Below are 21,690 nucleotides of genomic sequence, written 5' to 3' on the forward strand. Positions count from 1 at the left end.
TAAACAAATTGGTCTAAACTGCCAATTGGGCTCCCAGCCTAAGAAAATTGTGAGTTGGGCAACAGTTTTAACAATGTTAGCTAAAAGCCTGGGCCTATTGCTAACTTCGGCTTAAGAAGTGAGATGTACTTCATAAGTTACAACAACGATGAGTGCAACCCTGCGAGTGTGTCAAAACAAGGTAAACTTATCCTTGTATGATCCCAAAAATAGATAACAGCATACAAAATTGATTAACGAAAACAATCATTGACCACGCAATCATGTTTTCCTCGAAACCTTCCTCTTTCTTGATAATCCCTTTTGCTTTTCACCCCTCTTCCTTTTCTTTTCTTGATTGTGGAATGACTTACCAACCAAGGAAGGCTGGTCTTTCAATGCAAAGCTTTTCGCAACATGTCCCAAGTGAAGTTTCTTTACCATAAAAATTCTTTTCAGTTCACCGCGGTGGGCAGTGTATGCGCGAACCCACGAGCAAAATGCGTTCTTGGCTAGTGTCTTCATATCCGGCTAAGGAAAGAAACAAAGGCAAATAAGTTATCGTTAATCACATAGAAAGGATCTCAAAATACTGTGAATCTTCATATCTATACATCTGTCAAGCATAACATGAGCTAACTTAAAGACTATTTCTTAAATCACCAACATACACAAAATATCACATCATTTAGGAAAGAAACAAATGCAAGAAACCAGATGTAGGAGTACAACTTACATGGAACAGGTTTACCGCCACATAGCGTCCCAATTCACTAATACAATGCCATGCATTGAAAATCTTACACATGTCATTGTTTTATTCAAACTGGAAGCCACAGTGGCAGTGATCCCGTTCATATAAGTCCTTCTCCAGATGTAGGGCTTTCTTTACAGTACAAACACAGCAGCATAAAGCATACCCTGAGGCACACTGAAGAAGAAACAGGAGAAGAGAAGTACCTTATCTGTAAATGCTTCAAGTGCCTTTTGCAAAGACATCACCCAGGGATGTGCGTCAATGGAAACAAACTTCCTGACATGCTTATGACCGTATAGTGGAAAACTATCTAATATTTTGAGGAGGGGAAACTCTGCTAGAGAAACACCATGTTTCTCCAACTCTTTCAAATAATCCATTTCAATTGGCTGTAAAAACAACAATGAATCTCCTCTTTCACCCAGCCGAGCGGTTCTTCCAACCCTACATCAAGGATGAAATAATCATCTTTGGGGAACCTCAATGTAATATCATGAGTAACATTAAAGATGCATGATAAGTTAGCCTAGGGAACTCCATGCTCAGAAACAAGTCTTACAACATATAAGCATGTAATTCTACCACTGAAAAAGAAAATATTAGTCCATTTTAAAAACCAATTAGTTCTTAAAATTTTCAAATATTCGAATAAATTCAGGAAAATTTGTTATCGGTAATTGTGTGATAATTATAAATCTCATGAGCATAGGGTTGATTATAAATAGTCACGTAATGTTGCAGATAACAAGTTGTAATTAGTTGAACTAGCACCCATAGACTGGAGAAAAAAAGAAAAAAAAAGTCTGGCTCATATAGTGCACATGCAAGAGAGAAGGGGAATAAATGAAAAACGAAAAGGAAAGACGGAGAAGTTCAAATACCTATGAACATATTCAGTAGCCTCGCCTGGAGAATCATATTGTATAATACATTTTACTTTCGGGAAATCCAAACCTCTAGCACAAACATCTGTGGACAAAAGAAGAGCCGATTTTTCTCTTTTGAAGGTCTCAAACGCAGATCTTCGGTCCTCCTGCTCCATATTCCCATGTAACCGGAAGGTCTTACAATTAACAAACCTCTGCTTAAGTTCTGCACCTGGTCCTGAAGAAGGTTTGAATTGGAACTCACTTAACAAGGAGTAGTGAAAATCCACTGCATCACATGTTGAAAAGAATAGCACAATCTGTAAAATGAGCATGTGAGTGAACCGACAAGGTAAAGCATAACAAAATGAAGTTGAAGACTGCATAGAAAGACCCGATTCTGAACTGTGTCGATGAATCGACAATATAAGACATCACTTTCAAGAAATAGGATACAACATTGATGCTCAAGGAAATTATTGTCCCTCCATATGAAGTTACGCACTCACTAGCACAATATCATAGAATTGAAAAGTATATTCTTGAATGTGAAGAGTCTATAAGATTACCCCTAAAACAAACAAAAGAAGTGCTAGTTTCAATGACCATTAGAAAATGGAAAGTTGAGAAGTAGGCTACCTTTTCGGAACTTTCTCGCTCAAAAAGATACTTTAGAATGGAAAGAAGTACAGCAAGCCGTGCATTACATGGTACTGCAAGGAAATTTGATCAAAACACTTAATCACTATATATGTACTTTTATCAACCGCCCAGACAAAGAAAGAAGAAAGGAAAAAGGAAATTTATTGGGACATACCCTTTGCATATTTCTGTGTCAATTGAGCTGGAAGTCTATAATCTTCACTAACAGAGCCTGTTGCCTTCACTGTTTGTGTGTCATCATCATCTGTGTCAGATCCTAAATGTTCATGCAATGCAATAGACTGCCTCTTCTTCTCAGGCATGCCAATCATAACGGGTTTCTCTAAACTCATTTTTGCAAGATGATTGACTTTCTCGTTTAAGGTCGCTGATAATAGCAAATTCTGTCTCGGAAACTCAAATTTACGCGTAACAGCGCCATTCTTTGCGGCAGAGGCATGTTGCCTTGAGCCCAAAAAATCTAGAATTTCCTCTATTTCTTTTCCAAATCCCAATTCCAAAATTCTGTAAGAAAATCATATTGATATCTAATGAATACACGCCTGACATAGATGATGTTACAACTGTACAACGACAACATTTGGCTACAATAGTAGGCCTTATACACATCCATGTTAGATCAATCAAATAACAATTTGAATGGTGTATGTAGCATTATACCTATCTGCTTCATCGAAGATAATCCAACGCAAATTCGTGTGCACAAAAGAAGACGTATTCTTCAGGTGATCCAAGAGCCGTCCAGGAGTTGCAACAAGAATAGATATGCCTGAAGAGCAGCACATAGTCAGTGAGCCGCGAACACAAAAATAAAACTTCAACAACATAAAAATCGAAACTTTAAAAAAAAACCGACAAAAAATACAATTCGGGTACCTTTTCGCAGCCGGGCCTTCTCCTTGGACCTGTTTTCACCGCCCATTACATAACCTGGAACAATCCAATGGAACCTGTGCAGGACCTTGTGCAGAATCTCATGGACCTGCAGACACAACTCCCTGGTGGGCACAAGAACCAGCGCGAAAGTTCCGTCGGAGCGCTGAATCCGAGGATGGTACAAGTGCAGGTGGTGGATGACCGGAGCCAAATACGCCACCGTTTTGCCAGTGCCGGTAGCCGCATTGACAAGGACGTGGCTGCCGGAGAGGACGACCGGGATGGCTTGAGCTTGAACCAGTGTCGGAGCTTTGAAGCCCAACCTCTCTGCTTCGATTAAATTAACGTAAATTAATCATCTTTTTATTACTTTTTGAGAAAATTAAAGTGAAATTTCGGTGTAAAACGAGAAACAAATCATGGGTTACCTTCGAGTTGTTCGCATAATGTTGTGTGAAGTCCGAGACTGGAGAAAGAGCAAGGCGCGAAGATATCGGATTCCTCTGTTTCTGTCGGTTTTCTCTTGGCGGCCACCATTTGGGCTGCTGCTGCTTCTGCTTCTGCTTCTTCTTCCTAGTTCCAAGTTCGAATTCGCTTGTTAATAAACCACACAACCCAACCCGATAACTATTGGGCTTCAACCCTATTCTATTGGGCCTGGACTTACAACTGCTGAAAATCTCAAGTTGGACATGAGAAATCTTATTACCGGTTTGGTACTGTGATGCTTTTATGAAAAGTGGATATAAAAAAAAAAGTTAAGCTCAAAAAAGTGTTTGGTAAACACTTAAAAATAGCTTATTTTCACAGTTTTGGGTGAAAAAAAGCTGAAAACGTGAAACAGCACAAATGAGTTTATTCTCACAGCACAGGAGAAACAATTTTTTTTCAAAGCACAGTAGTAACAAACCAGCCCTTATATTAATGGCTTAAATTATATTATCAACCCACAAAATGTTGAATGCACACCACATTAAAAATTAATATTAAATGACTTATTTACCTCACTATGCAATGACAATTTTGACCTTATTAGGTTTAAAAAAAAAAAAAAATTCTAAATACACCCTAAATCACTTTTAGCGTATTATTTATCTTCTCAACTATCAAAACCCTCACACCCTCCATTGTTGAATAAAACCCTAACCAATGAAACTACAAACATGTTAATTGAGAAAAATTGTTTTTGACGAATAGAACACGAAATCGATGTTTCGGAAGCTTCACATGAGCTAAGACTTCATATTTTTCATTGTTTTAGTGATTTCGATGGCATCAATAATTATTTAATCTTGCATTTGCTGCGTTATTTAAACTTCTATATTCATATTTATCTTTTAGGGATCACAATGAGAGTTTACATGAAATCTCCTTACCTTTGTCTGTCCAAGAATTTTTTCCTCCAATTTCTCAGTGTTTGGAAGTAATGGATACCAATGTTTTCCAAGTGCTCCACACTACAGAAATGAAGTTTGTGAAAGTCAAAACAAAAATTGCGTACCACAAAGTTAAACCTAACAATGAAGCCATTGCTGATGGTACCCTACCTAGCAAATCATCATTTTGAAATCATTCGGCAAACTAAATGTTCAAATGATTTGTTTCGGCAAACTAAACGTTCAAATGGTTAGATTCAGTCCCTAAAAATTAAAAATGAGTGTTATAAGATTTGAAAAATGTGGGCTGTATAGAAAGTGTGGGGTGTATGTACAAAATATAAGGTGTATATTGACAATGTGGGGTGTGGGGGTATTATGGAAAAGTATGTGAAGTGTATTAAGATAATTTTTAAGTGAAAAAACAAATGTGATGTGTATTAAGTATGTGGGGTTTATTCAACAATTTGTAGGGTGTTAATATAATAAGCCTTTAGTTTTTACTATTGGTACTCATCACTATAATTTAGTGGTATTGTTCTTCATTTGTTTGTTATAGATGTTAGGTTCGATTCTCATTGATAAAAAATTTGGTACCAAATTACTGTAGTTGGTCAATTATGTGCCTTAACTAGCCTCTTAGTATTACGGTTTAGTGGTATTCATATTCACTTGTAAGTGAGTGGTCTTATGTTTGATTCTCACTAAAGACAAATTTGAACCACATTATTGCTAGCCCATTGTGAGACTAAACCCATCTCGTAATGTATATAATATCGTTTGTTCAAAAAACAAAAAAAATTATGTGCCTTAGCTCAAATCCTTCTCCCCTTCTAAGTTTGAATGCTAACGTATTGATACGGTATCATAATTAGGTTGTTCATCCCGCAGTTAGACAAACAAACATTTAAGGACGTGTGGGATTGCTTTCGGGAGGGGAAAGAATGCTTTTGGACCGTCAAACGAGATATCGAACAATCAAAAACGTTGTTGACCATGTTTGACAAAAACAATTTAAAATTAAAGTGCACTTGAATTTTTTAAATTTCATTATATTCTAAACAATGTTTGTGAGCATAAGTATATAAGCAATCCTAAAAGAAGTTTTCAGTAAAAAAAATCAACGATTTCGACTTTCACGTCATTCGATAAGAATTATATTGATATTTTAGGTGGATAACTAAGCGGATGAAAATTGCACTAAAAATGTAATGTCAAATAAATTAATCTAAATATATGTTATTACAAAAGTGTACCAAACAACCGGATCCATTTTATTAATCATATCTAATTTCTTATACGAACCGCCAAACAAGACCTTAGTTGCCAAAATATCCCAACACGAGGGTGCTTGTTGCGAGTATCCCTCGTTGAAAATGAATGACTGGCGTCAAAAGTGTTTCTCCCACCTCTAACAATAAATTAATTTGGGCCTTAGGCCCAGCCCATGCCTAAGCCTCAGAGTTATGCCCGCTTGAGCTGAAGTGAAGACTGAACAGAAGAGCTGCTTCTGTTCTGCACCTCGTCCTCTTTCTCTGGCACCTTCAACCTCTCAGAAATTCCGAACCGATCGCATACACCAGCCAATCGGTAAGATTTCATTGTTTCGATGCGAGTTTGATCAAGCTATTACATTTTTTCGAGTTTAATTTCTGGAAAATTTGACCTTTAATTCGTGGTTGGCTATGGCTTCTGGGGGAAATTAGGGTTTGGATCTGTGAGCAATTCAGATGGCGACGGGAAACGATGTCGTAGAGATTGATAGCTTGGAGAAAGGGTTACTGTCAGAAACTGCAACCGAGGCTGAAGCTGAAGAACCAGTTCTGTATTCAGCTTCGTTTCAGGAAATGGAGGAGAATTTTGTCAGGTACCAAACAGCACAATGGCTTCTTTACTCTGCGCTTTTGATACTGGCGTGGGGGATTGGAATTTTAATGCTGCTTTATCTGCCCGTCCGGCGCTACATTCTGCGAAAGGATATTCGTTCGCGGAAGCTCTATCTCACTCCCAATGCCATTGTCTACAAGGTAAATTGGAAGTTGAAGTTTGGATCTCTATCTTGTTGCTGATGATTTGAGCTCCCGGAATGCGGTTTTTTGTTCTCAGTTAATTTGGTTGTTTATGGATCGATCAATCTTTTGAGTGCTGGTGGAATTTGGTTGCTTTTGGTATGTGAAATTATGGGCTGCTGGTTATCATTGGATAACGCTTTGTTTCTTTAGCTCAGTATGCAAAGCCAGTTCCATTTCCAATTTTCGGGGTGTTGAAGAAAGAGAAGCATGTTTTGTTGCCTTCAGTGGCGGATGTTGTGATCGAACAAGGTACAGAGCATTGACAGTTGCTACATAAATGTGATGTTCCCCTACTACTCTTGAAATCTATGTATTGATCTGTGCATTCTGAGGTTTCTGGGCACTTGCATTACCTTAGTCTTGCTAGTAGTGTCTTAGAACCCCTTATGACGCTCTTGTTATACTCAGGATATCTGCAGTCTCTCTTCGGTGTCTACTCACTTAGAATAGAGCATGTTGGTGTCAGAAGGCCGCCCAGCGATGATGTTCAAATTCATGGCATTGCAAATCCCAGTGCTTTCAGGAAGGTATTTTACTCACCACTTTAATTAAGCACTTATTCTCAAGTTACCCCCAATTTTAGAAAATATGAGTTAATTTGTCTTCCCTGACGTCCATTTCAGGCAGTCCTCGTGCGCCTTGCAAGCATGACAAATGAGGTCTTCACTGGACAAGTTTCCACACTCGAAGATATTCCAAATTTGAAGGTAGGCTCATATGCCAGTTTTTATTTTTTTGGTCATATCTGCCAAGCTTTATCGGGACATATAGATTAAATCCTTGATAACACATTAGGCCATTAAGAATGCTGGTAAATATCCCCTTGTATCATATTCAATTAAGAAATTCTCTTTCTTTCTATTGTCAGCTTCAGGGGTCCCCGTCAAAGTCTCTCAGGTATGGGGATCTAACGCTACTGCAGAAACTTGAGGAAGTTGGAAGTTCTGTAAAGGTAAAACGCTAAGATTTCTGTGTTTGTTTTTAAATTTGGTATGCTGTTCTTTCTCGTAATCTTTACTTTCGTCTGATGTCTATTATACAGAGGGTTCAAACTATACTCGAGGAACAACACCCTCAAACACCACAACCTATAGGTGGAAGCGCACGAAGAGTGTTAAATTTGTAATTCTTCTGGCCTTTCACATTCTTGGTTGGATATATATATATTTTTTTTTGGGAACACGAGTTGATTGGTCAATTATATATACTGAATTCGACCACATTCTACTTCCTGGATCTAGTGTATGATGCAGGATACGCAGTACGCAAGACATCGGAAATTTCATGGCAGGGTTTTGCTCGTACAACTTGCACACGGATACCGTGTTGCTTTTATCACCTATTTCGTCGGACAAATCCAGGATTGCATTTTACAACCCCGCGAACGTTATACATTCACCCGACATTTCTGTTGGTGCCCACTAACGAGTTTTTGTTGATTTCAGATGTACTTTGTATCTTAGCATTCGCAAATATAAAAATTGACCCATGTAAAGATTCATGATTTTCACTTTGAGGTTTGTTGTGTGCCGTCCTTTCCATGAAAGAAAATTGTAATTTACTTTTCTTTCAATCCTTCAATCTTGTTCTCCCTTATACTCTGGAAATCGCCGTATATTTTCGGGTAGTCTCCAAAACTGTTTATGTGATTTTCATATGTTTGATGCTCTATATTATTGTCCAAATTTAGTTGGCTCTTGATTCTTTTAAAATCTTGATTAGCCAATCAATTTGTTATGGAAGCGAATGGAATTGAATTGCTCAAATGTCGCAATCAAACTGTCGATCTATCATAATTCGAACTCATTATCCCAACTGAACTATGAATTTATTGGGCACAATACTGAAATATTAATTTAGTTGGGGTGGGTGAAGTTGAGATAACACCTTTTTCCAAACTTTTAATTCCTTTTTTCAGGTAGTTTAATGACATTGTCCAAGCTTGCAAGGAGCTTGGATACTTGTAGCTCAATTAGTTAAGAATGTTCACCCTTGCATTTGAGATCTTGAATTTAATTTTTGGCTCTTCCGATATCTTTAAACTATGGCTCTGTCCAAGCTTAAACCTAGATTAGCCATTAGAAAAATGTGGAGGACTAAGGCCATCCCTAACTGGGCTGGCCATAGGCCGAATGATAGCCCTTTTTGACACAAAGTCCATCTCCAATGGAGATCTGGGCCAAAAAACCTTGGGGATCCATGAGCCAAAATGTAGCCATATGGCAGCAGATTGGTCATCCTTAGTAAGCTAGCCAACCCGTTCAGTTGGGCCCAGTTGGATTTTTTTTAAGGCAAAATTAAAAAAAAAAAAAAAATCCTAATTTTTTTCCCTATAAATACCTAAGGCATAGTTCGTTGTTCACATATCCCTGACTAGTCAAATACTCACTCAAATGGTTATACACATTCTTCTGGATTGCTTCAAACCGTAGAGTGAACGCCTAAGCCGAATTGATAGCGTGTTTCGGGGTTTGGAAATATTTGATCCAGTTAATGTAAGTCATTCGGGAACTTTCATATAAATTTTCGTATCAAGATCCCCATAGAGATACGCAGTTACTACGTCCATCAGCTGCATATTCAGTTTTTCAGAAACTACCAAACTGATAAAGTAACGAAAAGTAATCACATCCATAATGGGTGAATACGTTTCGTCGTAGTTAATCCTGAGGCGTTGTGAGAAGCTTTGCGAAATAAGACGAACTTTGTAACGCACAATTTCGTTATTCTCCTAACGCTTATGAATGGAAACCTACTTGTAGCTAATGCGCTTCACATATGGAGGAGTATGAGCTATAGGTACAAACAACTTACATTTCGCAAGCGAATCAAGTTTGACTTGGATTACTTGTTTCCAGTTTGACCAATTAGTTCTACGTTGACATTCATCAACGGAATGAGGTTCAATGTCATCGCTCAACATGCTCTCAGTAGCTACTGCATATGCTAATACATCGTCGATGATCATCTCATTTCTACACCAAATATTATCCAAGCTAGCATAATAGACCAAAATCTCATGATTCTCGGGAGGTGGATTTGTCTCTTCAAGGATGCTTCCATAATCTAGAATTTCCTCATGAGTTGGAGAGAATGGGTAAGCGACAGTCGGATTTACAATAAGCTCAGGAGGAGCTTGTGTTGTGGGTTTCCTCTTTCGGGAGTATGAATCATTTGAACCAAGTGGTCTGCCACATTTTTGTGTAAAGGTAGAGGATTGGCTAGCCGCTAATGTACGTGGATCGGCCAAAATGGTGTCCTGGGCCTCTAGGAGGGAAGTCCGTCGTACATTTGGTACATCTATCTTTGCAGGCACATTTACCGTTGGAATATGTGATCTTATCACTCGCGTTAGATTGGTGAAAGCATCTGCCATGCTCTGAGCTACGCATTGAAGATTTAATAGGCGTCGCACTTCAGTTTCAGACTAAGCAGTGCGGGGATCTAAATGAGACAATGTGGGAGTCATCCACGATAATTCGTATCGTTCTTCAGAACGTTAACGTTCTTATCTCCCCCTAACGACGAGAATACTGTATCACAGAAGTGACAATCCGTGAAACGAGCGGTAAACAGATCGCCTATCAAAGGTTCTAAGTAACGAATGATTGAAGGAGAATCATATCAGACATAGAGATTCCTATTCTTCGATGAGGCCCTATTTTTGTATGTAAGGGCGGCGAAATCGGCATATAGACCGCATAATAAAAAATGTGCAGATGCAATATGTTGGGTTTGTATCTGGTAACCAACTGAATGACCCTATATGGTTAGGTTGCAACAAGCCTCAGGCGGACCAACATGGTTGTGTGCAATATTGCATGGCCCTAAGTAACTATTCGAAGCTTGGTACATATGACTAACGATCGAGCAATAATTTGTAAGTGCTTAATGAATGCATCTGCCAGGCCATTATGGGTGTGAACATAGGGTACTGGATGTTTAACTTCAACCCTAACCGACATGCAATAGTCATAAAAAGTATAAAATATGAATTATCCAGCATTATCTAATCAAATAGATTGGACTGGATAATCAGGGTGGTGAGCCGTGAGCTTGATAACCTGAGCCAACAGTTTGGAGAATGCAGCATTCCTTGTGAACAACAAGCAAATGTGTGACCAACGTGTGGAAGCGTAAGCCAAAATCATAAAATATCTAAATGGTTTGCAAGAAGGGTGAATCAGTCCACAAATGTCCCCCTAAATCCTTTGTAGAAAAGTAGGAAGATTCGAATGAATCTTGTCATAAGAAGGCTTAATAATAAGCCTTCCTATGGAGCAGGTTTGAAATGCGATTCCTTGAATCGAATCTAAACTTCGGGTTAGTGGATGCATGTCGTGATGATTTGAGGAAACAACGCATCGTTGTTCATCCAAGGTGTCCCAAATGATCATGCCAAAGTGTATTTTCTTGCACGGTCCCAGAGGTAGGGCCGGCCATATAATGGCTTTCTATAGGGCGTATGCTTGTAGTATATAAACACTTGTGATACGCTTCATCTTCTCTAGAATACGCTTCTGGCCATATTCGTAGGAAGTGATGCACATAAATTCAACTACATTTTCTACATAGGTTTAAGTGTGATAATTATTATCTTTAATGTTCTTGAAACTCAACAATGTTTTTCTGGAATGTGGAGAATAAAGTGCCTCAGCAATGGTCAAGATTGTACCATTGGACAACATTATAAGTACCTTACTGTATTATTCAATTAGGTGGGATGGCCCTGAGAGGGTTGTCAGATGTGCATTCTTAGGTATGAAGTTATTGAAATAGATGAGTTCACGCAAAACGGTGTCTGTGGTTGCACTATTTGCTAGACAACTGACTTTCCCACTAGTCATACCTAGAAATAAAAATTAGTTTGAATCAGTCACATGCATAAATGTTCCAATAACAATTATAAATTCAAAATAATTTAAGTTTTCAAGGATGGTAATTAAAGAAAACTTAATATCCAACCAAAAATCACCAACAAATAATCCAAACATAAAGGGAAATTGTTCAAACTTAAACTGAAAACAAGAGGGGGTTCGTCCACCTATGTGGAATTTGGTCCATTGTCTTAAAATTTAATTAAAACTAGTTTATGTCTGAGATTCTAATCTTCCATAGGGGTAATAGCATCTTAAAAGTTAGAAACCTCCATCTTGGTACTTTCCAGTTCATTCACTTGCATAAAACTTGATTCAAACTTCTTACAATGAGAATGATATTCAGGTACAACCTTCTGGGGAGCATGGAAAACACGGGACCAATGGTCCTTTGAACCATAGCGGTAGCACATGTCCGCATTCATGGTTTAAGGTGCTTTGCCTTTATTCTTGAAGTTTGGGGCTTTAGAGTGAGGTTATGGCGCTTCTGGGCTCAGTTTTATCCTTAGATTTGCTTTGGCTCTCTTGACCTTGACAGGGTGACTTCTGGCCTCCCCTACCACGCCTATGTTGGCGTTTTGGGCGTTGGTTTGTGTTATATTGTGCTTCAGGCATAACAGTCGCCCTAGAAGGTTGAGCTTGATGGTTTTTCATTGACAACTAATTCTGCTTTTTAGAGATAAGTAAAACAGAGATGAAATTCGAAAACTTAGTGAATTTTTTAGCCCTATATTATTATTGCAGGACAATATTAGTAGCATAGAAGGTTGAATAGGTCTTTTTCAAGAGATCATCTTCGATCAAATTCTTGTTACAGAACTTGAGAAGTGATCGGATTCGACAAACTTCAAAATTATATTCATTCACAAACTTAAAGTCTTGGAAGCACAGATGCTGCTAGTCATGTCTTGCTTCAGGCAAGAAGATGTCATTTTGGTGATCAAAACGATTAGCCAAAGCGACCCAAAATGCTCGTGGATCTTTCTCAACAACGTATTCGGTTTACAGTGCATCATGAATGTGGCTTCAGATAAAGATCATTACAGTAGCTTTCTCAGCTTTGCCAACCAGGTTGTTCATCTCATCTTCAATGACGGGACGCAAATTCTTTGCGGTGAGGTGGAGCTTCACATTTTGTACCTACTTGAGGTAGTTTATTCCAAAGACCTCTAAAGCGGTGAAGTCGAGTTTGTTCAAATTTGACATGTCCCTATCTCAAAAAAGATGGAGAAGAATATGGTTCGTGTAATGGAGAAAAACCAATCCATTCACATAGGAGTAGAACATTCAGGTTAATAGACATTTATTAGTTTAATTTTACATGAAAAAACTTCGGGTTTTCATGGGTGATGTTTTTAAGGAAAACTTTAGGTTTCCAAATAAGGCATGTTTCTAGAAACTTCAAGTTTCGAAAGAAATATGAACTTCAGGTTCATATGTTCTTGCAGACAAACACAAATATATATGCAGAAATATGCAAAAAAATTTCAAGTCTAAAATTATTATTGAATTAATTATTTGGGCTTCGAGCCAAATTAAAGTGTGGGTGAAAAATTAGAAAACCCATAAGGCCTAAAAAAAAAATGGCATTTAAACTCAAGGCCCAAAATAATAGGCCAAAAGTCCACGGGTATGCTGAGTAAATTGAAATTCTAAGGTCCAAGCCCATAAACTAGGCTGGGGTTAGGTACGGGCTGATCAAGCCCCAGAAAAGTTGGGTTGAAGGCCCAAGGCAAAAGACAGGTTGCAAGGAGGCCAGGTCCAATAAACATAAGCCCAGACAAGGCGCTGATCAGATGCGGCGCGGTGCAGGTGCACCAATGCACCAGCTGTAGGGTTGGGATCTGGTGTAACGTAGGTCCAGGGACACTATAGCCTTACAGGCTGATGTCGCGCTTGGGCCGAACGACAGATTATAGGCGGCAATCTTGTGAGCCCAGATTAATAGACCTCTCTAGTGGGTTGAAAAGAACACCAAAGCCCAAAGGGTTGGTGTTTGGACCAAAGGTTAGCCAAGCCCAGATGAGCTCGGGTAAGGACTAAAGAACATCCCAACGTTGCTAGGTAAAGTCACCGGAGTTGAGGCCAGTGCCGCTGCTTCTAGCGGCCATGTTCTAGGTTAATTTTGGTTAGGAAAAACACAGGTTCGACTTGGAACCCTATTTTGAACTGGAGAAATTTGATTTCTCGATGTTGGGTGTGAAAACCATGGGGATTTCAAATTGAAATCCTAAAAAACTCAATGAAATTTGTTGGGAATTTAAATAATCATTGTCAGAGACGATGGATTTGTCCCAAAAACACAACTACAAGTTGTGATTCCCAATGAAAATTGGCATTGGTGTCGTGGCTCATCTGTAGGGTGAGTGTGGGTTTGGGGACAACGCCATGGACAACGTCGTTTTGGTTTTCAGGAGAGAGAGCTGCTGGCTCTCAACTTTGTGGCTTGCGGCGCAAGCTGCAAGCCTGATGATGGCGGCTCGATGCGGTGCGGCTTGGAAGCCATGTGACGGGATGGGTTTTGTGAGAAACCCTATTTTTAATTGTTTTCTTAATTCCAGGTTATAAATTTAATTCAATTGCATACATATTCAATCAAATAATTCAATGCATGGACATATATTTGATACAATTCATATTAATATTAAATTCACATAATTCAACAATTGTGGATATAATACATATACAATTTATGTAGAATCTAAAATTTGAGAAACGTAAAGTTGAGTCATGCATTATGGTGAATGTTCATGATATCAGGACTGCAAAACTATCGAGATAAAAATCGTTGTTTTGAAAGAACATGATTGCATGATTATATTGATGAACTGATTTGATGCATAATACTTCCACGTTAAATTCCTAAGCATAGCTGTATAAGCATGCTGATAACGTGTTGTGACTTATTTTATCTGACAGGGAGAGAGATGGGTCGACATCATAGAAAGAGAATAGAGAGATGTGTTTGTAGGGTTGTATAGATGATGTGTTATTCTCTCTATGCAGTGCCTTTATTTATAGTAATAAGGGAGAGAAGAATCCTTTTCCTCCAAGGAATACAAGTCCCAATAGGGAAGAATAACTAGTATCAAATCTAATCTTGAATTTACACAATCACACTTAAATAAGAAGCTTATAACAGGTTTGGCACTGTTCATAAAAAAAATATTTTGCAGGATTGTAATTTGGACAAAGGCTAAACATAGCCTCTTTAGTTGATGTACTCATTCGTACGAAAGAGAGAAAAATGACAATCCATCGACTGAAACATGATTTTCGCTCATTTCCTCCTCTTTCGTCCATCTAGTATTTGGATTAAATAAAGCACACAAGAATCAAGAGACAAAAATACGAATAGAACTACATATATAAGGTAAAAATGAGACTACTAGAGCGTGAAAATCATTCATATTAAAGCGTCAAGATATTATATCGATGATTATTTATATGAATTTTTTATATGTGCATGTTTGTTATCATTGTCTTCGTAACATTATATATATATATATATATATATATATATATATTTGTTGGTACCGTTTTCGTTGTGATAAGAGGAACTATTTCTTGTAAGGAACTTAAAAGCTTTGGAGAGATGGTTGAGATGAAGTTGGAGAAAAGGAAAGGTGGTTGTGAGTCCCTTTCCCTAATAAAATTTTGTGTTGGTGTCTTGGCCATGGGGTTTGGGTTTGCCAACTTAATTTGTTTATTGCAAAGATGAATGGACGAAAAGGAAGATACGAGAGGGGTTTGGTTGAGAAGATACGAGTTTGGCTTACCTATGTTGACTTCTCATTCAATTGTCCCTTATGTTTCATTTCCTCGTACACTTTGGGTCCTTTCCCAACTTCCTTTCTTCTTTTTTGAGCACATACATTTTTTATTTTTTATTTTACCATTCTAATTATACAATTCTTAACCCTTTATAGAGCATATGTAAAATGTTGAAACATGGGTTGGGTAGGCACATGGAGACTGTTTCTAAAGTTGTTAAAAGCACTCATAGTGGTGTTTGACAGGAAATAAGAAGTGTTTTAAGGAATGTAAAAGCACTCTCAAGTTGCTTTTCAAGTACTCTATGAAAATACACTTGGAGTTTTAGAAAATACTTAGAATTTTTTATTATGTTTATAATAAAAGAACTATATCGTGCACGTTTATGATTACATTAGTATTTTTTTTAAATAAATACTCTAAATAAAATACTGAATTCCTTTACACTGCATAAGATATTCTGTGTTACAAAAAACAAAGAGACATCAGAATGTCTAAATGATGGCGCCCTTCAAGATAATAACAATAAGAGAGTATGAAGCTTGGGTGCTTATGAGCCGAAGATGGAGTTCATAGAACATGCTCTACGAATCAAATCAAAACAACAACAACACAAAGATATGGATTTTACCTATGGCAATATTTGGATATACAGTTAGTCATTATCATGTGCACCCAAGTATGTACTCATCATTCCCTGCATGAATAACCACTAGGAGATGCCCTTCAATAATATTCTCCTTTTAATGACACCAAATTAATTAGAAATGAGGCTTATTAATTGAATTGCCCTTGAAGCTATTATGTAATCTCATTTTACTTTTTGAAATTGATTTTGTCTCACTTTGTCTTTCGAAAATATCATTTTCATCTATATAAACGTTAAATTAAAGGGTATAGAGATTCATATTTAATACAACTTGTTGCCTCCAACTTGCCTGCTAATTAAAATTTCGACCTTAACTTGCAATAAAACGGTTGAACTTCTCCAGATTTACGATAAATGTCATCGTCGCCAAGAAGATTAGCTGTCAACTAAACTCAAGGACTACATTCACAAGCCTAAATTCCTTTATCCTCTTTCACGTACCTCATTTTTGCACGTGCCAAAAATGAAATGTCCATACTACCCTTTAATTTAATGTATATTTAACACAATTGTCGAAAATAGGGTGAACTGAGATTAAATGAGACAAAATTTGCAATTTCAAGAGATAAAGTGAGAAAAAACTAGGAGGTGAAATGAAACTAAATGGTAATTTCAGGAGACAAATAAACAAATAAGACTAGAAATTAATTAGGAAATTGTTATTAGCACTCTAAAATTTTTATTTTGCACAGTGTATTTTTCTTTCAAAATATAGAAAATTTAGAGTGTAAAATTGAAGTTTTAGAGTGCCAATAACAATACTAAAAATTAATTAAAGATAGTATTTGGCCTTGAGAACTCATTAATGTCATGCAAATTTTGTGATTTTGGGAAAATGCAATTTTGCATTTGAACACGGATATAAATTGTCATGTGAATAAAACTGTGAAGTGAGATTTTCGATGAGTTTGAGGCGTCAGTGCCCATGCATGTCCTTGGCATTTGCATGCACGACAGTGTTTTTCGAGAGATTTTTCAATGTGAACGGTACACGAGATAGTACACTGCGTGTTATTAAATAAATGGTAGAATATGTGTGCTAAAAAGTTAATAACTTAAGAAAATAAAAATTTCCACCATTTCTATTAAAACACTTGATGTACCACTTGTGTTTCCGTCACAATTAAAAATTTCTTGTGTTTTCTAGAGAAAGTTTATTTATACAATATGCTGCTTTAATTTCGCTATGTGTTTGGCATACAAATAAATTGGAGGCTTTCTTTGAAAAAAAAAATTAATAAAATAAAAAAAACATGCATGGTCTTATATTTTTCAACAATTATTATGGTCAATAATCTATTTGTTATTTAAAATAGTACTAGCAACATGCACATATATGCTCTGTAAGGTTTTTCAAGAAATGACAACGAAATTTTATTGATCAAACCAACATAATTAGAAAAAGTACAAAATAGATAAAATTTTCAATGACCAATAATTTGATATGGAGATAATTTATGTGTGTAAAAAGTTAAGTAAAAACAAACTTGAAATTTCACTCTCTTCATCAATCTCCACAGCATTAATATAATTGTCTTTGGAATTTGTTTTCAAATTGAAATTAAATTTTAGTGTTAGTATAGAATTCTGTTCTTTATTTTTTGATGTCAAATGTAAATTTATGTTCACCGCAACGGTTCACAAGTATTTTGCAGGCTGTGTAAACTTAGTTATAGGTTTGGAAAACAAAATATACAAACCTATTAACATATTTGAACAAAAAAAAAACCTGGTACAGTTAGGAAAATATAAAAGCTAGAAATAAGGTATTTGGAAAAAATATAATCTAGTAGGTTTGGCAGATATAAAAATAGTTTGGCAGAAATAAAACCTAGTATTATTGTCTTCATCGAAAATCTTACTAAAGCCACCGTGATTATAAATCTATATGAAATTACTTAAATTAATCTAACCTAGTTGATTTGTTTAAGAGTAATGTTATTTCCACCCCAATGTTTTATCTTCTCACCCACCTTTTAATGATTTTTTTAATTACAAATTTGTTCATTTACAAAAAGACTGATAAGAACATTAATTATCTTATTTTGCTTAATATTTTTTTTTAAAAAGGTTGGGTGTAGGAGATGATTTGTCTACCTTAGAACTCTAACTCATATTTTCATCTCCTTTCATTTCAGAGAAAGTAAAAAAATATCAATGGACTTAGAAGATGACGCTTCTACAGAAGAGATAGAAGATTTTGTTTCAATTGAAAAGGTAGAAGAATAATTTGTGTGTAGGTCATTTGAATTTGTTCATTGTATTTTTGAATTTGTCGTTGTCAAATTCTTTTGAATTTGGATATCTATGTCGTTTCCATATGAATTTGCATACTTTAATGGTTTTCATTTACATATTATTTGTTATATTTTTTAAGGGACAATCTTATAATTTCATATGTATGTATATATTAAAGGTTATTTTGGGAATATAGTGGGTGGGAAAATAACATTTTAATTTTTTTGACAATATGGTGGGTTTAGTAGCTATCTTTGTTTAATTATTACATACACACACACACACACACAAAATATATACTTATTCTCCTTCTTGTTGTTTAATAATATTATCGACAGGAAATGCCGTCTCAACTTTCTCATTGACATTTTTTCCACCGAAAAAAAGAAATTTCTGTTGACAGTTTGAAAGACAATGACTTGGTACCCTTACCATGACACCCTTCATTCACTAGTTCCATACGACATCTCAGCCTCTCAGGCCTAATAAGAATAATTTATTTAGAAGAAGAACAAGAAGAAAATTGTCGTTGTCATATATAGGCAAGCCATTGGTCCTTTCTTGAAAGTTCTTAAGCTCTAGACGTCTTTTATTTTCATTAAGAGGACCAATAGATATGCAGCTAGATATTGTTAACACTTATTTGTAAGGGAGCTTTAACGAAATGCTCCGTTCACTTTAACGAAAAACCATATTTTTACACTAAAAAATCAATCCTGGTACTATTCACTTTACTTTTTATTTTGTCCTTATCGTTAAAACTCAAAGTTTTTAAACCATTTTAATTAGTTTTCCTTATTTTTAGTTATAGCCCCAAAATTTGATTTTGATCTCACTTTGTTCCTTAAAACTCAAAGTTTGCTCTACTTTACTTCTTGGAACTCGATTTTGATCACATTTTGCCCCTCATAAACATGAAAGTCATATTTATAAAACTCAAAATTCGCTCTACATGTCAAAGTAGAACGAATTTTGAGGTTCAAAAAGTAAAGTAGTGACTTTTAAGTTACAGAAAAAGGGGTAAAGTGAGATTAAAACAAAGCTCTAGAAAAATAAGCCTATCTATATCACTCTTTGCCACCTCATATTTTTTTGGTACAATTCCCGTATAATAAACACAAGTAACATTGAGAATACAAATTTGAAGTATCACTTCACCCTTGAAAATCATATGTTTGCCCTTGGATACGGATGCGTTCGTAAAAAATGACATTGTGCACGTATATCCTTGAAGGTAGTTTGTTAGAAAGGAGGTGATGGAGGCTTCAGGATCCTTTGGCGGATCCAACTTAGTAGGAGGTGGAAGTACCGTGCAGGGGTAGCAGTAGGGGCTCCGGTTGACTTTCATTTCCTTGTAGGTAGTTTGTTTCCCTCGATTTAAATTTTTTAGTAATACTTGAGTACTAACTAGTCAGTGCCTTTTTTACTCGCGAACCTATGTGGCTTAATAAAAACTAGTCATGTGTTGGATGTTTTAAGTTCTATAACCAAGTAACCAAACACCCCTTTCTTTTATTAAACTTACCAAACGAACTTCGTCTTCATCCTCCATCATGTTTGCAAATCTTCCATGTCATGGCTAGCACGGCTTCACTTTTCTAGTGACTCTACTTGGCCAACCCCACAGTTGGAGAACAATTTAGAAACGAAAATAACAGAAATACAGAACTTGAAATACTTATACTTTATTACTAAAAAATACTTGCAATTCATAATGAAATTACACAATAAATACATAAATTGAAATGATACTAACTTGAATGAATCAAAGGTAGAGGCTAGCGCAAAAATTATGTCATACGAACATTATTTCCGTCCCATTCATGTGCTTGTGGTTCTACAACGTCTGCTCGACCAGGATACAATTACCTAATTGTACAACCCGTACCGGATTATAGAATTCTAGCGAATTGTTTTGTGTGTTTACTCTCTGGGAATTTTGTATATAAGAGAAGATGATTCTACTTGGAAAGTGTGATTGCAAATATATAGGTGGTTTCACACCTTTTCAAGGTACTTGAAAAAAGAGTTGTGTCTCTTAATCAAAACGTTTTTTAATTAATAAATTAATTAAAAACTTAATATGAATTTAAAATTAATAAATCTAATTAATTTTAAATACTAATGCTCGTGTCTTCATTAAGTATTAAGTTACTTATTATAAACCTAACCTACACCACAACCGTATAATTCAAGCTTTTAATTCATTTTCAGATAGTCCAGATCCCAGCCGACTGTGTTAACGGACAAAACATATATAAAGGTCCTTGGGAATCCTATGTTCCTCGATGTGGGACAATGAGTCACCAGTTATCCTTCTTTTCTCTAGCGACCCACCACCAATCCTCTCGTCTTCAATGACTCCACCTCCAATCCCTCTCTTCTACAGCAACCGTGGCTCATCGTCCTCCATCGTAAACAACACCGATTGTTGATGAGGACCTCAGTGATGGATGTCATCGTTCTGGAGAGTTTCATCCCGTGATTGCTAAAGCCATGGCTTGGATAATGCAGAGGATGGTGGAGTCGACGAGGTAGTCGTGATCGCGGACTTGTGGTTGTGGAGGACGGGAGATGGAGTGGAGGAAGACGATCTATGTTTGGTTATGGGTTTAAAAGGAGAAATTGGTTGAGGTGGTGAACAGTGAACAAACAAAAATAGTTTAAATTTTTAAAGAGTAGAATTCTCCCTCATCTAAATTTCAATCTCATCCAGTCTCCTTCTCTCTTATTTTTCTTTCTCTATAAAGAAGTCAACACAAGATGTTAATGTGGTTGAATCATGACTGTTCAAATAGGAACGGTCTGGAAGGAAAGAGAATTTGGAGGGCAGAGAATCCTGCTTCAAATTTGAGTAGTTCTTATTTATTTGAGGCCTTAATTAGATGGTGTTTGCCATTTAATACTACAGTTTAATGATATTCTTATTCACTTATAAGTAAGAAGTCTTAGATTCGATTCTCGTCATGAATTGAAACCACATTATTGCTGATGAGACGTGTTTGCACTCACATTGATGCATTTATGTAGATTTCCTCATGCTCTTCAAAGAAATTAAAATATAGAAGGCATGTGCATAAGTGTCTTTTTGAGAACTATGGTGTCCTATAAGCTTTTGTTGTTGTTGTTATTGTTGTTGTTTTTTTTTTTTTTTTTTTTTTTTGAAGCTCTTATTACAATACGCATTGTTTATGGTGAAAATATCATATTTTTAGTTTAGATACTAATTAAAATTTAAATTTGTCATGATGTTTTTGTGTTAAATTCGTTATTTCAAGAGATGGCACAATAACAACCTATCAGTTAACAAGTTCATATAAAACCTGTTATTTGTGTGTCATCTCTTCTTGATTAACATATTGCGTAAATTTTTTTTTTAATTATTTTGGAAAAAATTTTTTTTTTTTAGTTGGTACTTAAATTAAAAATATGATACTTTAACTAAAATTTTTATTAGGAATTAGTATTTAAATTAAAAACCCTAAATTACACAAATGGCCGTTTAAAGTGGCGTTTAAAACGGCAGAACTACTCTCCTAAGGTCTTCACTTTGACGACTTGTG

The 21,690-nt window shown here is 36.2% G+C and overlaps 2 protein-coding genes across 2 annotated transcripts; one reads left to right on the forward strand and one right to left on the reverse strand.

Annotated features, from left to right (window-relative positions):
• On the reverse strand, positions 1-3,729 carry LOC103950245 (DEAD-box ATP-dependent RNA helicase 17-like). The gene is made up of 8 exons (XM_009361434.3): positions 3,570-3,729; positions 3,142-3,468; positions 2,926-3,034; positions 2,420-2,769; positions 2,242-2,315; positions 1,618-1,922; positions 940-1,180; positions 1-510 (listed from the first exon to the last, which is right to left on the reverse strand). Exons 1-8 carry the CDS (start codon positions 3,676-3,678, stop codon positions 262-264), a joined length of 1,764 nt encoding a protein of 587 aa, XP_009359709.2. The 5' UTR covers positions 3,679-3,729; the 3' UTR covers positions 1-261.
• A 2,218-nt stretch (positions 3,730-5,947) lies between these two features.
• LOC103950243 lies at positions 5,948-8,162 on the forward strand. The gene is made up of 8 exons (XM_009361432.3): positions 5,948-6,107; positions 6,224-6,544; positions 6,745-6,838; positions 6,998-7,116; positions 7,213-7,296; positions 7,458-7,541; positions 7,632-7,711; positions 7,831-8,162. The coding sequence occupies exons 2-8, from the start codon at positions 6,248-6,250 to the stop codon at positions 7,835-7,837; spliced, it is 765 nt and encodes a 254-aa protein (XP_009359707.2). The 5' UTR covers positions 5,948-6,107; positions 6,224-6,247; the 3' UTR covers positions 7,838-8,162.
• Positions 8,163-21,690: the final 13,528 nt, after the last annotated feature.

Source organism: the organism of the source record quoted next, unplaced genomic scaffold (assembly GCF_019419815.1).
Source record: "Pyrus x bretschneideri cultivar Hongxiangsu unplaced genomic scaffold, Pyrus_bretschneideri_v1 Contig1, whole genome shotgun sequence".
NCBI lineage: Eukaryota > Viridiplantae > Streptophyta > Magnoliopsida > Rosales > Rosaceae > Pyrus > Pyrus x bretschneideri.

What these genes read in the sequence shown, in the direction of transcription:
- LOC103950245 (XM_009361434.3), bottom strand. Translation starts at nt 3,678, where the DNA reads ATGGTGGCCGCCAAGAGAAAACCGACAGAAACAGAGGAATCCGATATC. An exon ending in AGCGAGAAAGTTCCGAAAAG is followed by an intron (nt 1,923 to 2,241) that starts GTAGCCTACTTC and finishes CTCATTTTACAG; the next exon opens with ATTGTGCTATTCTTTTCAAC. An exon ending in GCTACTGAATATGTTCATAG is followed by an intron (nt 1,181 to 1,617) that starts GTATTTGAACTT and finishes TCCTTGATGTAG; the next exon opens with GGTTGGAAGAACCGCTCGGC.
- LOC103950243 (XM_009361432.3), top strand. Translation starts at nt 6,248, where the DNA reads ATGGCGACGGGAAACGATGTCGTAGAGATTGATAGCTTGGAGAAAGGG. An exon ending in GGATGTTGTGATCGAACAAG is followed by an intron (nt 6,839 to 6,997) that starts GTACAGAGCATT and finishes TGTTATACTCAG; the next exon opens with GATATCTGCAGTCTCTCTTC. An exon ending in AAGTTGGAAGTTCTGTAAAG is followed by an intron (nt 7,542 to 7,631) that starts GTAAAACGCTAA and finishes TCTATTATACAG; the next exon opens with AGGGTTCAAACTATACTCGA.